This window comes from Rousettus aegyptiacus, unplaced genomic scaffold, assembly GCF_014176215.1.
Source record: "Rousettus aegyptiacus isolate mRouAeg1 unplaced genomic scaffold, mRouAeg1.p scaffold_m13_p_3, whole genome shotgun sequence".
In the NCBI taxonomy this organism is placed as follows: Eukaryota; Metazoa; Chordata; class Mammalia; order Chiroptera; family Pteropodidae; genus Rousettus; species Rousettus aegyptiacus.
Genome location: NW_023416306.1, coordinates 33,871,461 through 33,890,932, shown reverse-complemented (window position 1 = coordinate 33,890,932; position 19,472 = coordinate 33,871,461). Strand labels below are relative to the sequence as shown.

At 38.8% G+C, this 19,472-nt stretch overlaps 1 protein-coding gene and 1 non-coding gene across 6 annotated transcripts in view; both read left to right on the top strand.

The window, feature by feature from the left end:
• The window catches only part of NTRK2 (neurotrophic receptor tyrosine kinase 2), a 319,160-nt gene that overhangs the window by 160,727 nt on the left and 138,961 nt on the right, over positions 1–19,472 (top strand). For 3 of the 5 annotated variants that reach the window (XM_016130219.2, XM_016130217.2, XM_016130222.2), the window contains 2 exons: positions 11,438–11,485; positions 16,996–17,184. In XM_016130219.2, the coding sequence (XP_015985705.2) occupies positions 11,438–11,485; positions 16,996–17,184 (237 nt within the window). The remainder of the gene's footprint in view (positions 1–11,437; positions 11,486–16,995; positions 17,185–19,472) is intronic. The other 2 variants (XM_016130220.2, XM_016130223.2) reach the window with 1 other exon arrangement.
• LOC118600973 lies at positions 9,867–9,985 on the top strand. The gene has a single exon (XR_004950130.1). It is a non-coding gene; the product is annotated as a 5S ribosomal RNA (ribosomal RNA).

The following is a 19,472-nucleotide window of genomic DNA, read 5'->3' as shown; positions in this document are numbered from 1 at the left end:
ACAATGCTAGAAGTAAAATGGGGAGACAAGGAAGTAATATTCGTTGTTCATAAAGAAGTTAAAGGATGTTACAACAAGTAAGTAGATAATTAAAATTCAGAGTGAGACAAACTATGAGAGCAATAGAATAGTGTGCCTTGGAAATACAGAGAACAGTAGTCAACAGTGATGAATGCTCCTACTGTTGTCCCTCTGTGCTCTATACTCATTCTCTACTATTTTTGTGAGTGTCTTATGCCCTACTTTTAAATCCTTCTGGTTTAATCAGCAACTGAGATATTTGTTGAATACCTACCATGTGTAAAGTACCTTGCTTGAAACCGTTGTAACTGTTCTGGAACTTTTGGAAGTGGGTGAGGAATTAGAAGATTTTTTGACTCAGAGTACCTAAGATCTAAAAGGATTAGATTATGGAAGGAAGTAATACAGTGAAGAATGTGGTATTTACATGAGAGACAAACAACCCAAATATCAATTTCTGATTTGGGGAATAAAGAAATGCTTCATGGTAGAATGACTTTTAGGCTAGATTTTGTCGAATAAATGGGGTTTAATTATCAGAGATGGAACTTGAAGGTTACATTTCAGGTAGAAAAAACAGTGGCGCAAAGATACAGAATTTGGAAGTTCCATATAGGCAGGAACTCTATTCTTTGTTACCTACAGGGCATTTATTGCACTATCAGGTGGAGTAATTCTTGAATGAATGAATTAATAAATAAATAGGAAAATAGAAGGCATATTTACTTAAGGAATGAAAACTAATAGGTTCATTGGGATTGAGCATGTTTTAAGGGGTGTCATAAGTGACAAATCTGGGGTCAGGTCAAGGTTTTGAATGTTACTGAGGATTTAGGCCATTATTATTTCCTTACCCCATGTTTACATAATGCCAGAGTGTTTACAGAGGTCTCACATACATTAACTCACATAATCCTAAAACAGTCCCATCAGGTGGCCAGGGCAGATAAATTTTACTCTGAGTAGAAATTCTTAGAGAGACCAAGTCACTGTGGAGTGTCTGTCAGGAAATGGTGGGTCAAAGATTGAACCCAATGCATGGAATCCAAATCCAGTTTCCGTCCCTTTGTACTGCATTGCCTCTCTGTTTTAGGGCTGAAATAGCACCTTCTGGTGTTTGGGAGCAACAGAAGTGACAATATCAGAGCTATTTCTTGCTAAGTATATGGTAAACTGACTGACAGCAAGGACACCAGTGACAAGAACATTAGAATAACAGAGGGGAAACTATAGTCCATTAGCAACAGTGAACAAAGACAGACTATGGTTTATATTTAACAGAGATAAAAGGTTTAAGGATAAATTCTACCTCTGCTGGCCCCTGACCTAAGGTGGTATTTCTCAGTCTCAGCACCGTCGATGGTTTGGGCCTTAAATTCTTTGTTGCAGGGGACGGTCCTGTGCATTGTTGGTCATTTAGCAGCATCCCTGGCCTTTAGCCATTAAATATGAGTAGGTCAGACCCTCCGTCTCATCGCTGCCATTGAAACAATCCAAAATATCTCTGGACATTGCCAATTTTCCCCTGGGAAACAAAATGGTCCCTGTTTGAGAACCATTGATTTGGCCAGTCAATTTTGATTAGTTTCCCCAAAAGCAGTGGATCTTAAAGAACATATTGGGCATTTAGTGGAAAGCACTAAAGAAATAAATGCACCTTCATATGTGGGTTTGGGTTTCTTCCACTGACAGTGTGTAACATCCTAAGTGATGCTGAGCAGGGGGGCTAATCATTAATCGGTGTGACTGGCATTGAATTTTGAACAATGAGTTTTCATTTTGTTCTATTTATGGTCATTTTGTTCAATTATTTTTATTCAGCATTCAGCTGAAGTGTAGAAGTGTATCTAATCCTTTTATGTCTTATTCCATTATAGAAGTTTCCTAATAGAAGAGCACACAATAATCAAATTAAGTAAACATCTTGACCTTACACATTTCCTCACCTTGGCTCGATTCAAGAATGTGGAGTGGGGTGGTGGGTCACTGAAAAAAAAAAAAAGACAAGGTTACTGAAGGATGACATGAAGCATGTCACCACCTTCTCAGATTAGAGAGAAGAGTTCGACATTTGACAATGGAAAATATCCCATAGTGAGAATCGTAGTTGAAAACCCTGCCATGCCCATCTCCCTTCAAAATTCCATAATATAATCATGAAAAATTTCTACATGGTGCTTTGCATTAGGTACAGCCAATGTCGGTTAGAGGAGCTTAAAAAAGAATTTGCATGTTATATATATATATATATATATATATATATATATATATATATGAATATAAATAATGCAAGCATGAATATGAATATAACTATAAATATGTAGCAGAAGTTGCAAAGACATTTCTAAGTATGTTTAGTGTAGCAACAAATTTTGCACAAAAAAAGAGCGGAGAGAGCAGCTTTCCTTCATTTTGGCCTTGTTTGATGACGATACAATGGACAGGTCTGAGCAAGTCAGTGAGATATGAGTCATCGTTTTGGTTTTCCATGAAAACAAAGCTCATGGGAATTTGGCTTAAAGTATTTGCCAGCCTCTATGGGCTTGTCGCTGTCTTTGAGGGCCACTAACATCACCGCTAAGATAATTCCCTGAGGATCAGTCAATTCCTTCCCAAAGACTAGCTCCTGTGCTCACCAGCATTGCTTTGCAGAGAATTTGAGATGAAGTTCAGGCAGTCATTCACCCAATGTTAAGACAGTTTGAATAGGGAAATTGTGTGCGTGCATCCAGACATCACCTGCCTTTCCTGAAGGGAGCTTGTGACAGCTAAAGAAAAAGTGTTTATAGAGCATTTTGAGTTCTCACTGGGGTTGTACAGCAGAAAGGCAAAGCTTTAATATGATTCTCTCATGTCTGTCAACTCGTATGCATAAACAAGATTGCTCCTGCCTTTCCAAGGTTGGAAACTAATTATTAGGAGTTTGAAGTTCCATTTTTACCCACCCAGGAATAATTGTGACCACCTTGGTTCAAGAAAAGGCCTTCGGAATTTACAATGGATTTAAAAAATGTAACACTTTTTAATTGTGAATGACTAAGATGTAGACCAGCTGAATTTTCTTTGAAATATTCCACATGTTCAAAATGAAAGAGAGAAGTAGTTGGCAATTTTATTTCCTCCAAATTAAATGTTTGAAATATGGAATCAGAAAATTTTTCTGCATTCTAAGCCAGACTAGTTTCATCTATTCCCACTAGAGCTTTCTGAACTTTGTAGGGTTTAAGGTTCTAGTTTGCTTTTATTATTTTTTTAATGCTGCAATAAAACTGACCAATTTCCCCAAATTAAAGTACTATCTAATCTCTACTAAGTTTTCTGACATATAGCAAGTATTTAATAATTATTGTTTTTTAGCATTGCCTTTGCAAGGCACAGGCCCTTCTCTCAAGATGAGGATATAATGATCCCAAAGTATCTGAGTATTATTTAGCAGGAGAAAATCTAGGCCAGTTGACTGAGTGCTTTTCTTTAAATTGCACATAATCTCACATTCCCAAAATACCCTGGAAAGCTATGTAAGGCCACATGGCAATCTATTCTCAGTCATATATGCCTAACGATTAATATTATAGACTGCTAGAGCCTGAATGGGCCTTCAGTGCCATTTTTCAACCTCTGTCTTCATGGTAGGAGACAAAGTCTATGGCGGGGGGGGGGGGGAGCGGCGGTGTGAAATGACTCACTCAAAGTCATACAGTTAATTTCTTACAATGTCTAGAGAGAGCCCACATCTGACATCCAGTCCAGCATCTTTATTTCACACTCCTGCCTGGAGAGCTGGGTTGTAAGTATTGCTCACCTTTGAAGACTGCCTGCAGCAAGGTCCTATTCAAGGACTACAAATGAATCAAGAGAGTAGCAAATATATTTGTAAGACATAGTGGTTTTTATGTAGGGTGCGTAATGTTCGTATTTGCATTTTCATTAGACTTACTATACTTCATATCACTATACTTTTAAAAAATTATTCTAATTTATTCATTCAACGAGTATTTATTGAGGCTCTGTGCAAGGCACTGGAGATCTTGGTCAACTACACATGCGAGATCCCTGTAGCAAATATTTGGTGTTCCATCCAAATCTTCTCGGCTGTTACTGTCCCTGTACTTGTCCACAGTGTCACGCTGTGAGCATCCATGACTCTCTCCTTAAGGGCTTTCTTTTCGCCTGAAGCCCTCAGCCAATATCAGATGGTAGCTGGAGGATTAATGACCCAACTTCCACACCTTTTGGATGAGATAGCTCTGAGGCGTTTTTTATACCATCTCCCCAAGTTCCACAGGAATTTGAATTACAGTTGCCCACAGTATAACCCATTGAAAAATGCATTTTTCACAGGCTTCCCTTCCCTCCCTGTGTCACTTGCTCACTTCCTTCTAATGTTTTCTGGATCCCTTCCTAATTAAACTGCCTACACTTGAATCCTTGTGTCAGCGTCTGTTTCTGAGGGAGCCTCATTGAAGGCAGTCACCGACTTCCTGGAGCTCAAGTTCTAGTAAGGGACACAGACAATATACAATATATCAAATGAATAAGGTGATTTATTGGTACATCCTGAGAAGAATGAGATGATTGTGAGTGGAGAAGGATTGAGAAAGACTTTGGTTAAAGTGGTGAGGTTGAGGCCCCTCAGAGGATGTGACAGTCGACATGAAACCTAAAGGAGGAGAACTGGTTAGGCATAAAAAAGGCCAAGAAGATGATTCTGGGAGGAGGCAAGAAAAAAAGCCAAAGTGAGCAGGAACAGGAAAGAGGCCACTGTGGAGGTTTAAGAAATGGAGGGGTGGGAGGACAGGGTGGCTTGGCTGAGGCCATGTCATGTGGGACTCTATGGTGATGACCAGAAGTTTATACTAAATGCAACAAGAAACCTTTAATGGATGTTAAGCAAGGGAATGCAATAGTCTGATTTATATTTGAAAATGATTACTCTGGCAGCTCTGTGGAGAAATGATTAGGGGAGGCAGGAATAGAGCAGGAGTCAAGTTAGGAGTCTGCTTCAAAAATCTAGGTGACAAATGATAGACGGTTCTCAGCACCCAAATCATCTGTTGATAGGGAACATGATGAAATAGAATATAAATGCACAATAGGTATGCATTTATATTTTTGTCTCTAAAGCCCTTTATATGTATTTCAGTGGTTCTTAGCACCTTGGTGTGAAGAAGACTTTGAAGGTCTAATGAAACCTGTGGACTTCTCAGAAAAATGCAAATATACATGGATATACAATTTTGAACTTGTGATGGGGGTTGGGAAGTTACAGAATCATTTAATAAATCTCAAACAAAAAAGCACATAAATTTAAGACATAATTGACAAATAACATTATATTATTTCCAGGTATGCAACATAATGCTTCAATATTTGTATACACTTCAAAATGATCACCACAATTAAGTCTAGTTAACATCTAGTACCTCACATAATTACATGTTTTTTCTTTTGATAAGAACTTTAAAGATCTCTCTTATCAACTTCCCAACATGCAGTAGAGTATTTTTATTGTCACTATGGTGTACATGACATCCCAGGAATTTATTTGTTTTATAACTAGAAGCTTGTCTCTTCTAATCCCTTTCACCTGTCTTACTCATTCCCCCAACCCCTTACCTCTGGCAACCACCAACCTGTCCTCCGTATCTATGACATTTTTTCCCTCTTTTGTCCTTAGAGTCTACATGTAAGTGAGATCACATGGTATTTGTGTTTCTCTGTCTGACTTATTTCATTCAGCATAATGCCTCAAGATTCATCCATGTTGTCACAAATAGCAAGATTTCCTTCTATTTTATGGCGAATGATATTTCATTGTATACATATACCACACTTTCTTTATTCATTCATCCATTTATGGGTCCTTAGGTTGCTTCTATATCTTAGTTATTGTAAATGATGCTGCAGTGAACGTGGGGGTGCATATATCTTTCTGAGTGTTTTCATTTCCTTTATGTAAATATCCAGAAGTAAAATTACTGGATCATATGGTATTTCTATTTTTAATTTTCTGAGGACCTGCCATACTGTTTTCTATAGTAGCTGCACCAAGAAAAACTTTTTTCTTTGTCTATATGTTTTGTTAGGTTAGGCTCCCTACCATAGCAAATCAATCCCAAAGTGGGTAATGGTTCAACACAATAGTTTATTTCTTGCATATGAATGAGATTTGGAGTATTAATAGCTCACTTTATTGAACTTCAGTAGAATAACTCAGTTTCTATACTGTTTGTACTCGTTAATCAATACTGAGAGAATTAACAGAGAATTTCTTTGCTATCTTCAAGTTCTAATTACCAAGTTTGATGTAAGTGTTGTCCTTATTCAAGGCAAGTAGAAGGGGAAAGCATGGGGTAGCATACATGGGAAGTCTTGATGGGCTGAAGCTCATCATTGCTCTGCTCACTGTCCATTGCCTAGAATTTAATGGTGTGGCCACAATTAACTGCAAGGAGGGCTTGGAAATGTAGTCTAGCCATGGGCCCGGGGGAGGGGGTGGGGTGAAAGAAAAGAAAGATTTTAGAGAGCGACTAGCAGTTTTAGCTAATATACACATATTTTCCTTCATATTTGTCACATTGTAGATGTTCAATGTCGCTTAGAGAACAGTAATAAGAAGTCATATTGGAAGTTTAAGGAAAGAAATGAAGCCAATGACCGTGGATCAGGAGGATTCCAGGACCCTTTGCATCATGATTTCCACAAACAATTTAACTGAAAGCAAGCCTGATTCCTAGTCTGCAGATATGAATTTATATAAAGGTTGTGTCCTTAAGTGAAATTTTAAGATTAAATTGAAGTGGAAACTTGGCCCTAAACTACATTGTTTAGTGGCCTGAGGAACTGGAATTAATTTTAAGCAAACTATTACTCGCTCTGATTGTGTGTCAGTTGGAAAGGGAGGTGATTATGTTGTCAGCAGAGGAATCCTTTGCATTCATTTCCCCTACGTGCCAATGACCAGTCCTTTGAGCTCTTTGTTGAGGTAACAGGCAACCAGCTACTCCATCAAGCATTTACTGAGTGTCCACTCTGGGCTCAACACTGGTCCACACAGTCCCTGCAGCAAGGTAGCCGAGAGCTCCTCTTTCATGTGTCCTTCAGGGAGTGCGACCATAGAAAGTTGGAGGTGAAGTACATTTCTGTCAGTAAATCATATTTTCCCATTTGCCTCAATGAGAATGTTACAGATGTTTTTTAAGGGGTAGTGGGTGACGAACTTTGCCTTAAAATATTAAGAAGTTATGTTAGAGAACATAGAAAATTTTAATTTCTTCAGAATTACTTGGGAAGAAAGATAATTTTTCTCCTAACATACTAAATTGACTTTTTTAACTTAAAAAAAATCCAGAAATTACGTTCTCTAGAGATCAGAACGCTTCTCACAATCACAGTGAGTGTTTGTGCAGGTCAGCACCCACAGGGAAGATTAGATTTCTCCATATTACTCCATATTACTTTCTCCTTCCTTTGATTCTCTTACTGGCATCATAAATATTCCTTTTCAATCCCCCTAAATCCTAGCTGTTTCCTTTGGGAGATGTTTAAAAAGCAATCTTCACTGCCACTTATTTTATTTAGTTTAAGTCCCATCTTAGAGTTTTTAATGCATTAATGTGCCATTTTTTTCTATAGTTCTCTTTCCGGTCTTGGAAGATTGAACTTTCTTCAATGTAAGTTGGACTTAATTGGTACATTTCATAATTTAGAGTCTTTGTTGGTCTAAACTCAAAAAGGAGGAGTTCCGTTAAGCTTACTGAAACTACATTTGCTTTTGAAGGAGCCCTTTATTTTGCAGTGAGTAAAGTATCTCTTATTAAACAGAAAATAAAAGAATGTTTGGCAGGACTAGATTCCCAATGGGTGAAACATCGCAGGAAATTGAGAAATTGTTTCTTTTTGGCCTTGTGGGAAAATTTTGCTGGCAAAATTTAGTACTAAGATTTTCAGACTACTGTTTAAATCCATCTAGAATGAGCTGTCAAACAAAGGACAGCTTTGGGGTATGGGGCAGAGGTACCAATGTGACCTTGCTATATCCGGTCTGTTAAATTTTTCAAGTACTGTGGGATATGGTCAAGAAGATTGTACTCTTTCCTACATAAAAATTGTGTTGCTGCTAAAGAGAATTTAGAAATGTTTAAGTAATTTAGGAAAAGTTTGTTAAAAGTTAGCTTCAGTTGGATGCCATTATATTTGTGCCTGCAAGAAAGGGTGTTTTAGGTGCCCACACGAGAAATGTGTCCTAGGTACAATATCTAACTTCTGCTCTCCCATTAAATTGTGAATTCTTGAACTTGAGCAAATCCATTTTAGGTATTAGACATGTGTTTTGAGGTCTGAACACTGGTCCTTACACAGACGCCTTGTTTGGGATTTGACCCTCTAATCCTGTTTCCCTTCTAAGTTCCTTGGAGACACCATGGGCAGCATCAGGATATGTCTCATTGTCCAGACTTTCACTGTTCATTTCCCATACACCTCTCAACTTGTGGTCAATTATCATGTCCTATTGATCCCCCTAAAAATACCTAACAGCCATCTTCTTCTCTTCTGTATCCCACTTCCTTGTTACCTGGCTCAAGCCACAGTTCTTGCATGCCTTCATTTCTCTAGAAGCCTCCTTAACCCTCAGTCTTGCCCTCTTATAATCCTGTTTGGGCCCTGCAGCCAAAATTACTTTTCTAAAATTAATCTTGATCATGCTATTGCCTGGCTTGAGGTTTTATGTGTGTGTGTGTGTGTGTGTGTGTGTGTGTGTGTGTGTGTGCATGTGGGCACATGGCAGGAGGTTACCTGTAATTTTCATTATAAAAGATTTACTTTTCAAACTCTTCGTTTCTCCATTTCCTCCCCTTTCCAGTTGCATCAGCCCTTCAACACAGGCAGTACTCTATGCTAGCCATAAATCTCCTTGGATTTTCACCATTCTTAGTAAATTATAATCCATTGTTCAGAAGCCAGAGGACTCTTCCTTGGCTCATCCTCCTACCCCATCCCCCATTGGAATAGATGCTCCTCCTTTGAGGCTCATACATCCTGGACATATTTCTAGGGTAGCTGATTGTAAGTTTCTTGATGGCAGACCATGCAGCTCATTTTTCTTCAAATCTTCTGCTGTGAGAATGATACACTACTTACAGTGCTTTCCTGTATATAAAATTGAATCCTAATTGTAACATTGTAACCTTTGGCTAATTTTTGCTATTTTTGAAAAGGCAACTGTGAAAGAATTTTAAAAAAACCTGATTTGGCATCAGAAGACTGAGTCACTATGAGCCATGACCTTTGCAAAGTCTGCCATTCTCTCTAAGTCGCTGAATTCCATGTCAATGAACAGAGGATAATATGTTGTGGGGTTTGACTGGGGATCAAGGGAGAAATGTTTGGGGGTGGTGGGAGGCACTTGGTGAGTTATAATGACTACACAAGTGTTATCTGCCTTATTCTTCCCCCTCCCCGCCCCCCTGTATCTACTGCACCTATGCCAGATACCAGCCTATAAGCCTGGGGCATGAGTGGTTTTATGTGGCACAGGTCAGGGGTGGGTATTGGCCAGGTTTCTGTTCAGCTTGGTGGAGACACACCAACGGTGTGATGAAAATAGCTTTTCCACTGGAAATGCACTTTCTACACAGTCAGTGGAAGTAAGATCAAATGTAGGAGGAAAGAAATTTGGTTACATGTGCTGAGAACCTTTACATTATTCATCCCCTTTGACTTGTTTCTAAAATTTACCTTGAGAGAATTACTTTTAAAAGTAGGGATGGGAATACTTAAGATATGTAAAGATTTCATTGCAGTCGTGTTTATCATAGATAATGATCAAAAAATAGTCTGAAATGGTCTACAGCCATGCCACCCTGAACAAGCCTGATCCCATCTGCTCTCAGAAGCTAAGCAGGGTTGGGCCTGATTAGTACTTGGATGGTAGACCACCTTGGAACACCAGGTGCTGTAGGCATAAAAAATAAAAAATGAAGGGATTGTAAACTAACAAGGTCCTTGCAATTTGGGAGGTCAACCAAGGGTTGACTCACCTAAAAAAAAGTCTGAAATGTGTCATCAGATGCTATGGCATTGTTCTTCAGTGGATTTTTTTTTGTAAGATAGAAATGTGATTTTGAAAAAAATGCTCAGTTGAAAAAAGCAGTCTTAAAAAATGCAATTTATGGTTTAATTAAAGCTATGGAAATCCAACAGTTGTGGCTAAGAAATCCACAGGCACAGCCCTGCGTTGCTAGACCAAGGACCCTGTGAATGAGGTTCACTGTCTTCTGTGCAAAGGAATCTTTATTTGGCATTGGATAAAAGCCAGCCCTTCATTCTGTTTCCTAAAACCTGGAAGAAAACATTCAGAGGAATACCAATCAGAAGTAAAATAGGTTAGAGAACGGAAATTCTAAGGTACTAGGAAAGGAAGGGCTAAAATACTTGAAAAAATAGTAATCATGACAACAACTTTGTAAGGTATTTTCGAGTGTGCAAACAGTTTTATATACATTGCTTTATTTCAAATGGCTTTTCTTCTACCTAGCTTTTTATCCCACTGCCTGTGAAAATCACTACGGATCTAAAGAACTGAGAAATAGTTACTTATTAAGGCTCCATTCCCTTTATTGGCCTTGTAGCTAGGGATATAGAATTCTGTGTAGAATTCATTTCGAACCCAGTGGAAATTACCTAGAAGGGAAACAGCTGGGCCCAGGTAACAAACAGACATTTCACTGGGGCCTTATTCATTGGGGGACCTCCAGACATCTGACAGACCTTTCCTTACATGTACCAGTGGAGCCTTGCATTGTAAGAGGCACAGAACTGCTGTGAGCTGCCCACTGTCACACAGCAAGTCAGTCACGGAATTGTGTAGAATTAAGATCCCTCTTTCTTTTCCCTCTTGAATCCCCACCCAGCCCAAGTGTTAGTTATCCCAAGGGATTTCTTTCATGGTCCTCTTTTACTGCCTGTCTCAGCTCCAGAAAAGACTGTTTTCTCTTCATATTTTCCCACAGGGCTGCAGGTCAGAACCATGGTGTATTTGTTAAATGCATTGTTTGTTTTTACCCCTGCAACTTTCCTGTTAGATGATTTGATATTTAGGGGGAAGAGAGAAAGTGAGAAAGAAAGGAAACTACTCAGAGTTGTTAACCTTGAATTTTGGCTGTTTTTTTTTTTTTTTTTTTTTTTTTTTCTTGAAGACAGGCTGCTGTCTCCTATCTGATTTGAGCCTCCATGTTCTCAGGATGAGGAATAAATCTTTACACAAAAATCCAAGGGTTAGCTGTTTGAGAGGAAGCTTTGGTCTTCACTGGAGAGTTCTGAGGGAGCCTGAGTTATTTTACTAAGGACAGTGCTGAATGCCTCTGGTTTACGCTTCTCTTTCGAAGTTTATTTTATGTTTTGTTGTGGTTTTCAGATTTCTCATGGTTTGGATTTGGGAAAGTAAAATCAAGACAAGGTGTTGGTAAGTAGTTACTCACTCCTTCTTTGGCTAAGTAATGAGTTTGTGTTTAATTCAGATGAAACTGCTTAGCTCCCCTTCATACTCGTTGGCCTTGTATTTGTTTTCTGTGTTCCTGGTTTCTGATTTGCTGAAGAAAGAGGCCTAGAAGTTTTCTGGAAAGGCATTACTGTTGCTAATTGAGTTCAGTAAATGGTTCTGTACTTTTGAAGTTGACTTGTTTTTATCCTATGGGGAAGCATCAACTGTCACCCAATTCTAGGTCGTTGATGCATTTTTAAGAAAGTTAAGGAAATAAAATGCTACTGTACTACTGGTCCATGCACAGCAAAATTAGCTGAAAATTCAAGTCTGGAAAAGTGTGAGTCAACTCTCTCCCATTGGCCAAGATGTAATAAATTTCTGAATTGGTAAATCAGCTGTTCATTTATGACCATTTCTCTTTCAAAACAAGACTAACATCCAGACACTGTGATTTGTGCTTGATTGCATTCTATTTCTTGCATTTAGACAATGTGCTGACAATTGAAAAGCAGAGTTTGTAGCTACCAATTAAATGAGTATAGATAATGTGTCACATCTCTAGGATTGAAATCAGGTGTGATCTCCTGGGACCTCCAATTTGTTCAGTATTTTCTTGGTTATAGAGGTGACAAACGAGAACTGCTTAGAAGGCATGAAAAAATATACTTTCTTCTATTCTGCATGTATGTGTTTTCAAGATCTGGCCATCTTAGGCATCTATTGGTTGGTATTTATTTTGGAAGCAAGGTCAGCTGGCTATAGGTAAAATTGCAAAGTAGCGGAAGTGTATCAGTATCATAGAGCCTTTCAGTTCTGAGCCATCTGCTCCATATGTGTTTATCCATCCATATGAGGAACCATGTTTCCCAATTCTTTTTGAGTCTGATATTTGTCATTTTGTCCCTTAACTAGCCCCATGGATTCCAAGGGGAAAGCTCTTAAAGAGCAGAGAGAAAGTGGAGATATGGCAAAGTTGGACTATTAAGCTTGACCAGAACAGGATTTGTTGGTGACCCCCCAGGGGCAAGTTTCAGACACAGCTGATCATAGTCATTTTGCGATACCAGAGAGTGTCCTGCTGGGCAATCCTGACAGTGTACGATTTTAAGGCTTGCTCTGTGTGTAAGGGTGGCGGGGGGAGTTGAGTGATAAACTCTCCCATTACAGCACAGTGAGGTGGGGTCTTCTCTCCACTAAGTAGAAAATCACTGTAACCACTTAAACATTTTCCAGGCCAGTTTGCCCTGCAGAGGGTTGCTGGTACCTGGAAAGCTTCAAAAAGAGGTTTCACCCAGAAGAGATAATTCTTCTTCAGAAATGTTTTTTCAGCTACAGTTCATCAGAAGTGCTTCTGCCTTGAAATGTTGGTTTTGTTATTATTTGGTGTGGTGAGGCCAATAGGCCAGGAAACAACGGCCGTTGAAAAGATAGTTCACTACTCACAGTTCCCAAGAGAAGAGACATGCCATTTCTGGTGGGGGTCGGGAGGCACATGGGGAAGCACCGGGGTCAATCAGGTGGCAGAGGGAGCAAGGGGAAAACATGGACAAGAGCCTTCACTGTGGTCTCCTCAGGAAGCAATGGGCAAGGTAGGGTAAGTAGGTTTAGGATTGGCTGGTTTGGGGAACTTCAGTAAGTTCTGGGGTACAGGAGCTGTCCCTAGTTGTCTGATACCTGGTTCTGAGGTAAGTGGGCATGCGGATAGTGGCCTGGAGTATAATAGCTTGATAAGGAATGTGGTTGAGTGTAGATTATGGATTAGTTGGTTCGTATATAAAAGGTATGCTCCCAGGCAAGTTCTTTACTATCAATAGGAGGAACTAGCTAACCCTAGACAGGGCAGTCCCTCTAGTGTCATCAAGACCCCAGATATTGAAACTCCAGAATACAGAAAATAAAGGACATGCTTAATACAGCTCTTCAAGAACAATAAAGTCCCCCCTCACCTTAAAGGCATTTTGCGTCTTGAGAGAAGGAAATTCCTTCCCCAGACGACCTTCATAGATTCTTATCACAGGAAAATAAGTTTGGCTTAGAAAGGTCTGTAAAGTCATAGATGCAGGTTATATTACTGAGCAGCTCTGACAAAAGAAAAATGCCTCTTTGGATCTGAGATGCATTAAAAGAGAAATGGGCTAAAAATCTTTCCAGGCATAACTGGTATTTGTCAGCTCTGTAATTAGAACTATCCACCCCAAACTCAGCAAATTGCACATACCCAGCAATTTAAAACTTTTTATTAATTTTATAAGACATTTTCTCAAGTCTTCATATGAATTTCTTATAACACTCTGTGATGTGCCCCTGACTCTTCTGTCTGCCTTTTCATGGTGTCTCCTGAAGCACGTGCACAGACGCACAATGACACATCACATGACATGCACAGACAGGCTGCTGTCAAATTATATAGACATTTATTGTCCCCGCTGAGAGCTTTTCTCCTTCCCAACTTTGCTGAGCTTCATTAGATCAAAATGTTCATAGAAAAATGGGCTGAATCCCTGCAACGTTGCCAACCACATCGATCTTCCAGGATTTGGAACATCAATAATGAAGAAAACAGCACTTGAAATAATATTCCAATTGACAAATTGTTGAGGTTTATGTGTTGCTCAGATTTGTCAACAGCAACCTTCTGGCAAAGTGAAAGTCTTTTGAAAAATGACCTTTGGTGCTTTATACTGCTCCTATGCTTAAAATACCCCAACCCCCCAATGAGAGCCCATTTTCTTTTGCTCTATTACCTCAGAGTCAAGGATTTAAATCCAAGAGACTAGGGGAAGGAAAGGGTGTTTTCTGGTGGAGGAAGGGAAGTGAAGAAAAGTCTTTCCATTGAACTCTTTGGGTTAAGGCCCCGCTATGTTCATGGCAGAGCCCTGGAGGAATCTTGACATTGTCTTCTAGGTATCAACCTCTTCTGAAATGATGAAACGCTATAGGAATCTTGGTAGTCTGACCTGGGCCAAAAGAGAATCAGAGATGAAGGCAACTGAGATCAGTACATTTCTAATTGTTGCAGAGGCTCCAGAAGCAAATATCGCTGGCCTTCAGACAGCATGTGGAGTATTTGAGCATGACAGCTCCTGCGTTTCTGAGGGTAAACATGTAGCGTGGAATCAGTTGAGAAAGGTGCGGCCTTGACGACACCTCCCTCAGGGAACTCAGGCAGCAGCCTGCTTGGGTAACTAACCCTGAAGGAGGAAACAGCTGCATCATAAGCAAAGTGAGGGACCCCGTGGTGGGAGGGTTTTATTTACAAGATGCAGAAACCTTAGCACAGTACTTTCAATTTTTCATCTTTGGGTTTAAGCTCTGGTCTAGACCTGTTGGGAAGCAAATCATAAAACAAGGATGGTTAAGGATATTAGAATGAACTTGTCTTTTTTGTTGGCAGGATTTCTACTCTTTGCTAATGCTGGCGAGCTAGACACAAAGACAAATACAACTGGAGAGCTTGCCTTTGCTTTGAGTGTTCTGTAGCTTCTAAATTGGCTGTGTGAGGACTTGTTTGCAGAATTAAGCCAGAGAATATCATTAAAGGCATCTTAAGTGCACATCCCCTTGAGAGAATGCTTTAAAAATTACGTATAATAGCAGTTGGATGCCTCCTGCATAGTTTGTTTAAGATTCAGCTAGTGGGTAATGTCCAATTGTTATCACTACATATTGTGATAATCCCCATATGAGGAGAAAATGGATCTTGATTGGGAGATGGATTACAATGATATTTCAGAGGGAATTTAAAAATGTATGACACAACAACTTTTGTTTTTAGAATTGTGATGCTTCCCACTGAAATAGTTAAATGTGAGGGAAGAGGTAAAGAATGGATGGAGGTGCTGAAACATGCATCCTCAGGGGGTTAGATGAAAACACATTCCCTTACTCAGAAAGGAGTGATTCAGAGTTTCCTTTTTCTAGTATGCATTTGCCTTGGCTGAGTATTAAATTCTGCCTTTTCACTGCCTTTCCTTTGTGTTTCCTCCTTATCCTCTCCTTCCTATCTTCCTCTTGGTTTATGCCAATAGTGTGGCCAGTGGTTTCTTTCCTTGGGCCCTGCATCCATTCAGTGCACTGCAAAAATATGTGTGAAAAATACTTGTCTAGGGGGCTTTGTCTACTTTTCATGTATAGAGTGTCTACCATGAGCCACTGGGATATTAATTGTTTTTGAAGATCTCATATAGACCTTTATCTTCACAAACCTATTTTTGGTTGTAACAGTATGAGTTTAGTGGTCAATGGACAGATTGTTTAGACAAGACACAGTAGGAAGATATATTCTGAGACTGGATGAGAAAATTAAAGTGTCATATGAAAAATGCTATGGTATTGCCTTAGTCTAAAGACACTCATGGAATGATTCTATAAATAATATTACAGGACAAAACAAAGCAGGTAAATTGCCATGGGATGGAGCCATTGTTTTGTAGGCAAAAGTGGTGTAGCTACTGACAGATTATACAGAGAGAAGAACCAGTTGTAAAGTTATTTAGTAATACCTAGCAGTAATTAATACTCATAAAGTACATTTAAATTTAAAATAAGTTTTCATATCAGTAATCTCATTCTAGTATTATAAAATAATAAGCAGATAACATTTTGCACATTTTGTAAGTGTAAGTGGATATAGAGGTACAAAGAAGGTAAGTGACCTGATCGAAGAGTGGAGAAAAGGATTCAGATCTTCAAACTCCTAGTACATCTTTCAATATACTGTGAGACAGAATCCTAGATTTATGCCGGTTTCAATGAGAGAGTGTTCTAAAGATGTTCAGACAACAGAATGGAAAGCTACATATTACATTACAGGAGAAAGAACTAAAGAAACTGGAACCCTCACACAATGCTGGTGGGAATATAAAATGGTGCAGCCACTTTGGAAAGCAGTTTGGCTGCTTCTCAAAATGTGAAACATAGAGTTACCACATGATTCAGGCAAGTCTACTCAAGAGAAATGAAAACATATGTCCACACGAAATCTTGTACGTGAATGCTCATAGGAGCATGATTCACAATAGCCAAAAAGTTGAAGCAACCCAAATGTCCACCAATTGACAAATGAATTTACTAAATGTGACATATCCACATAATGGAATATTATTTGGAAATAAAAAGGAATAAAATAATAACATGCTACAATGTGAATGAACCTTAAAAACATTATGCTAAGTGAATGAAGTCTGTCCCACAGGATCACATATTATCTAATTCCATTTATAGGAAATTTGCTGAAGAGGTAAATCCACAGAGATAGAAATTAAATTTATGACTGCCTGGGCCTGGGAATGGGGAAGGATGGGGAGTAACAACTAATTGGAATGACGAAAATGTCCTAAAATTAGATTGCAGTGATGGTTGCACAATTCTCTGAATACACTAAAACGCACTGAGTTGTACATTTTAAATGGGTGAATTTTTATATGTGAATTATAGCTCAAAAAAGACATTAAAAATTATAGAAGAATATGTATTTTTTCCAACTCTAGGCCCAGCTTCAGTTATCAGCAATGATGATGACTCTGCCAGCCCTCTCCACCATATCTCCAATGGGAGCAATACCCCATCATCTTCAGAGGGTGGCCCCGATGCTGTCATTATTGGAATGACCAAGATCCCTGTCATTGAAAATCCTCAGTACTTTGGCATTACCAACAGTCAGCTCAAGCCAGACACATGTAAGTACAGCTGTTTATACTTATTGGCCCGTTTGCTGCATAGCTGTATCAACGAGCTTGTTTATCAGAGTCGTTGATAAGGATGACTCAAGAGAGGGGGGCAGTGAAATGTCTGAGGATTCTTGGGGACTTCGGGACCATGGATCCTTTAGTTTGTTGCTTATGGAATTCTTAGGGCGTGTTTTCTGTTAGGCTTGGAACTGTGGACAGTTACTGACTTCTCTTGGGATCTGTTTTCCAAAACCATTTGTCAACATGAAGTTGGAATCAAGACATGCTTATCTTGAAAAAGATAGAGGCAGACATGAGAAATATCATTAGAATGCATATACATCAGTTACAGAAGACAGGCAACTAGTGATATTTAAATTTGGTTTATTAAAAATCATTCAAATATGCACTATAAGTAGTAAGGAGGTGCTATGCTGCACACAGGTTAGTATCAATTCCAGTAGTTCTGTATTCTTTGTTTAGTCTTAGTTCCTAGCATGAGTTTTATCATAAGGCCAGAATAGCAAAGAGATATCACAATAGATGATGTGCATGTAAAGTGTGAGACCTATATTTTTCATAATCACATTAACCCATTAGCCTCTATTGGAAGCTTGAATTTTTTTCAGAGACTTTTATTCTGTTTTCTGAGTCATTACTCAAATGTAATAAATGGAGCACAGCCTTAAGAGTAACAAAAAATAAAATCACGTGAACAAACAGGCTTATAGCATTAGAACTTCAGGCCTTCCCTCAGATATGAAGCTTAGAATATCAGGTGGCTCAGGTCCCAGAGGTTCTCTGGCACTTAATATTGGGTACCTTCTGTCTATTTGCATATTCTCACCCCAGCTTAAGTGCTGTTCTCCTGTGCTGCCTCGGAGGTAAAGTAGGATTATTGCAAGGTTAAGATTGCAAGGTTTGAGGACTGACTTTCCATTGAGAACTCTAAAGAGATAAGGAGGCTTAGCGATGAGTATCAGATCTTTTCACATATAAGGAAACACATGTGATTTTTTCTTCCTATTCATTCAGATTTATCTCAAGATATATTTAATACTAGATTTGAGTTTGATCATTATGAACAGTAGTATAAGCTTATAATGTGTGAAACCGGACCCCACCATAGATTTCAGTTGAATATATAATATGACAAGATAAATAGAATAGCAGATGTAAAGAATATTAAGCTTCTTGAAATAAAAGGTATCAATTGAAATCAAGGTATTATTAATTCAAATATTGTCATTATGGTGTGAACAAGATATGTGGAAGCATTGCTTAAAATGTGCACTCTTTGCTGAGATGTGTCCTCCAAAGGTCCTTGAAATATATGACAATGGAGGATATCGTGATGGGAGAATCTACCATCATTTTGATTGTTCTCCCTAGGAACAGAATACTTCGACACCTCTGTCATCATCAGGCTATATAATGTTCTTCAATTAGCCTAAGGCTGTATTTTAATTGAGGTTGACTGAAACCAACTTGTCCTCAAGAGTTTCTTCTCTTTATTTATGAAGGAAAGATAAAGCTGAACACTCAAGTAGATAGCACCAGCCCAACAAGTCCGATAAGAGAAAATGAACAAATGAGCGAGAAAGCAAGCCAGCAAACAAAAACAAATGAGATACACAGAAGAAAGTGGACTAGATGGCTACTGAATCTGTGGTTCTATCTAAAAGTGCTTTCTTCCCTTAGAAATCCTACAAGAAAATTTCCAAAGATCATTTTCTTAATCTAGAGTCCATGGAAATTTTTGCAAAGGTTTTTGATTAGACATTTTTATTATTTTGGAGGAGTCTTGGTTTTGTGGCTCAGCCCCTATGCCACTACTTGCACTTAAAAGAAACTGGAGGAGAATTGGGGAGTCCTGCAGCCTCCCCTCAGCTTCTGTCCTCTACTGGAGGGCCAGACTATTGAGCTTCCATTTGATGATTGCTTCCTTAGAAAGTCTTGCTGGACCCTTCATCTAGCCATTCTTACTCAGCTCTGTGTTTTCAGTCATTCAGTAACTTATATCAAAAGAGATTTTCATTCTTCTAGGCTTTAAGCCATATGCTCTTTCACAATTTGAAAAACACAAAATCACACATCTTCCATGGATTCTTTTTCAAAGAAACAAGAATGAAGAAGCAATTTAGTTATCTCTTCCTCTTCAAACTTTGTTAAATACCATTCTTTACCCTATAATTTTTTCCTCTTCAGTATATCTGCTGACTTTTATCATCCCAAGTATGACCGCTCTTGTCTATGTGTGTTCGTAGTAGTGTTTAGGTTAGATTGTAAGCTCCCAG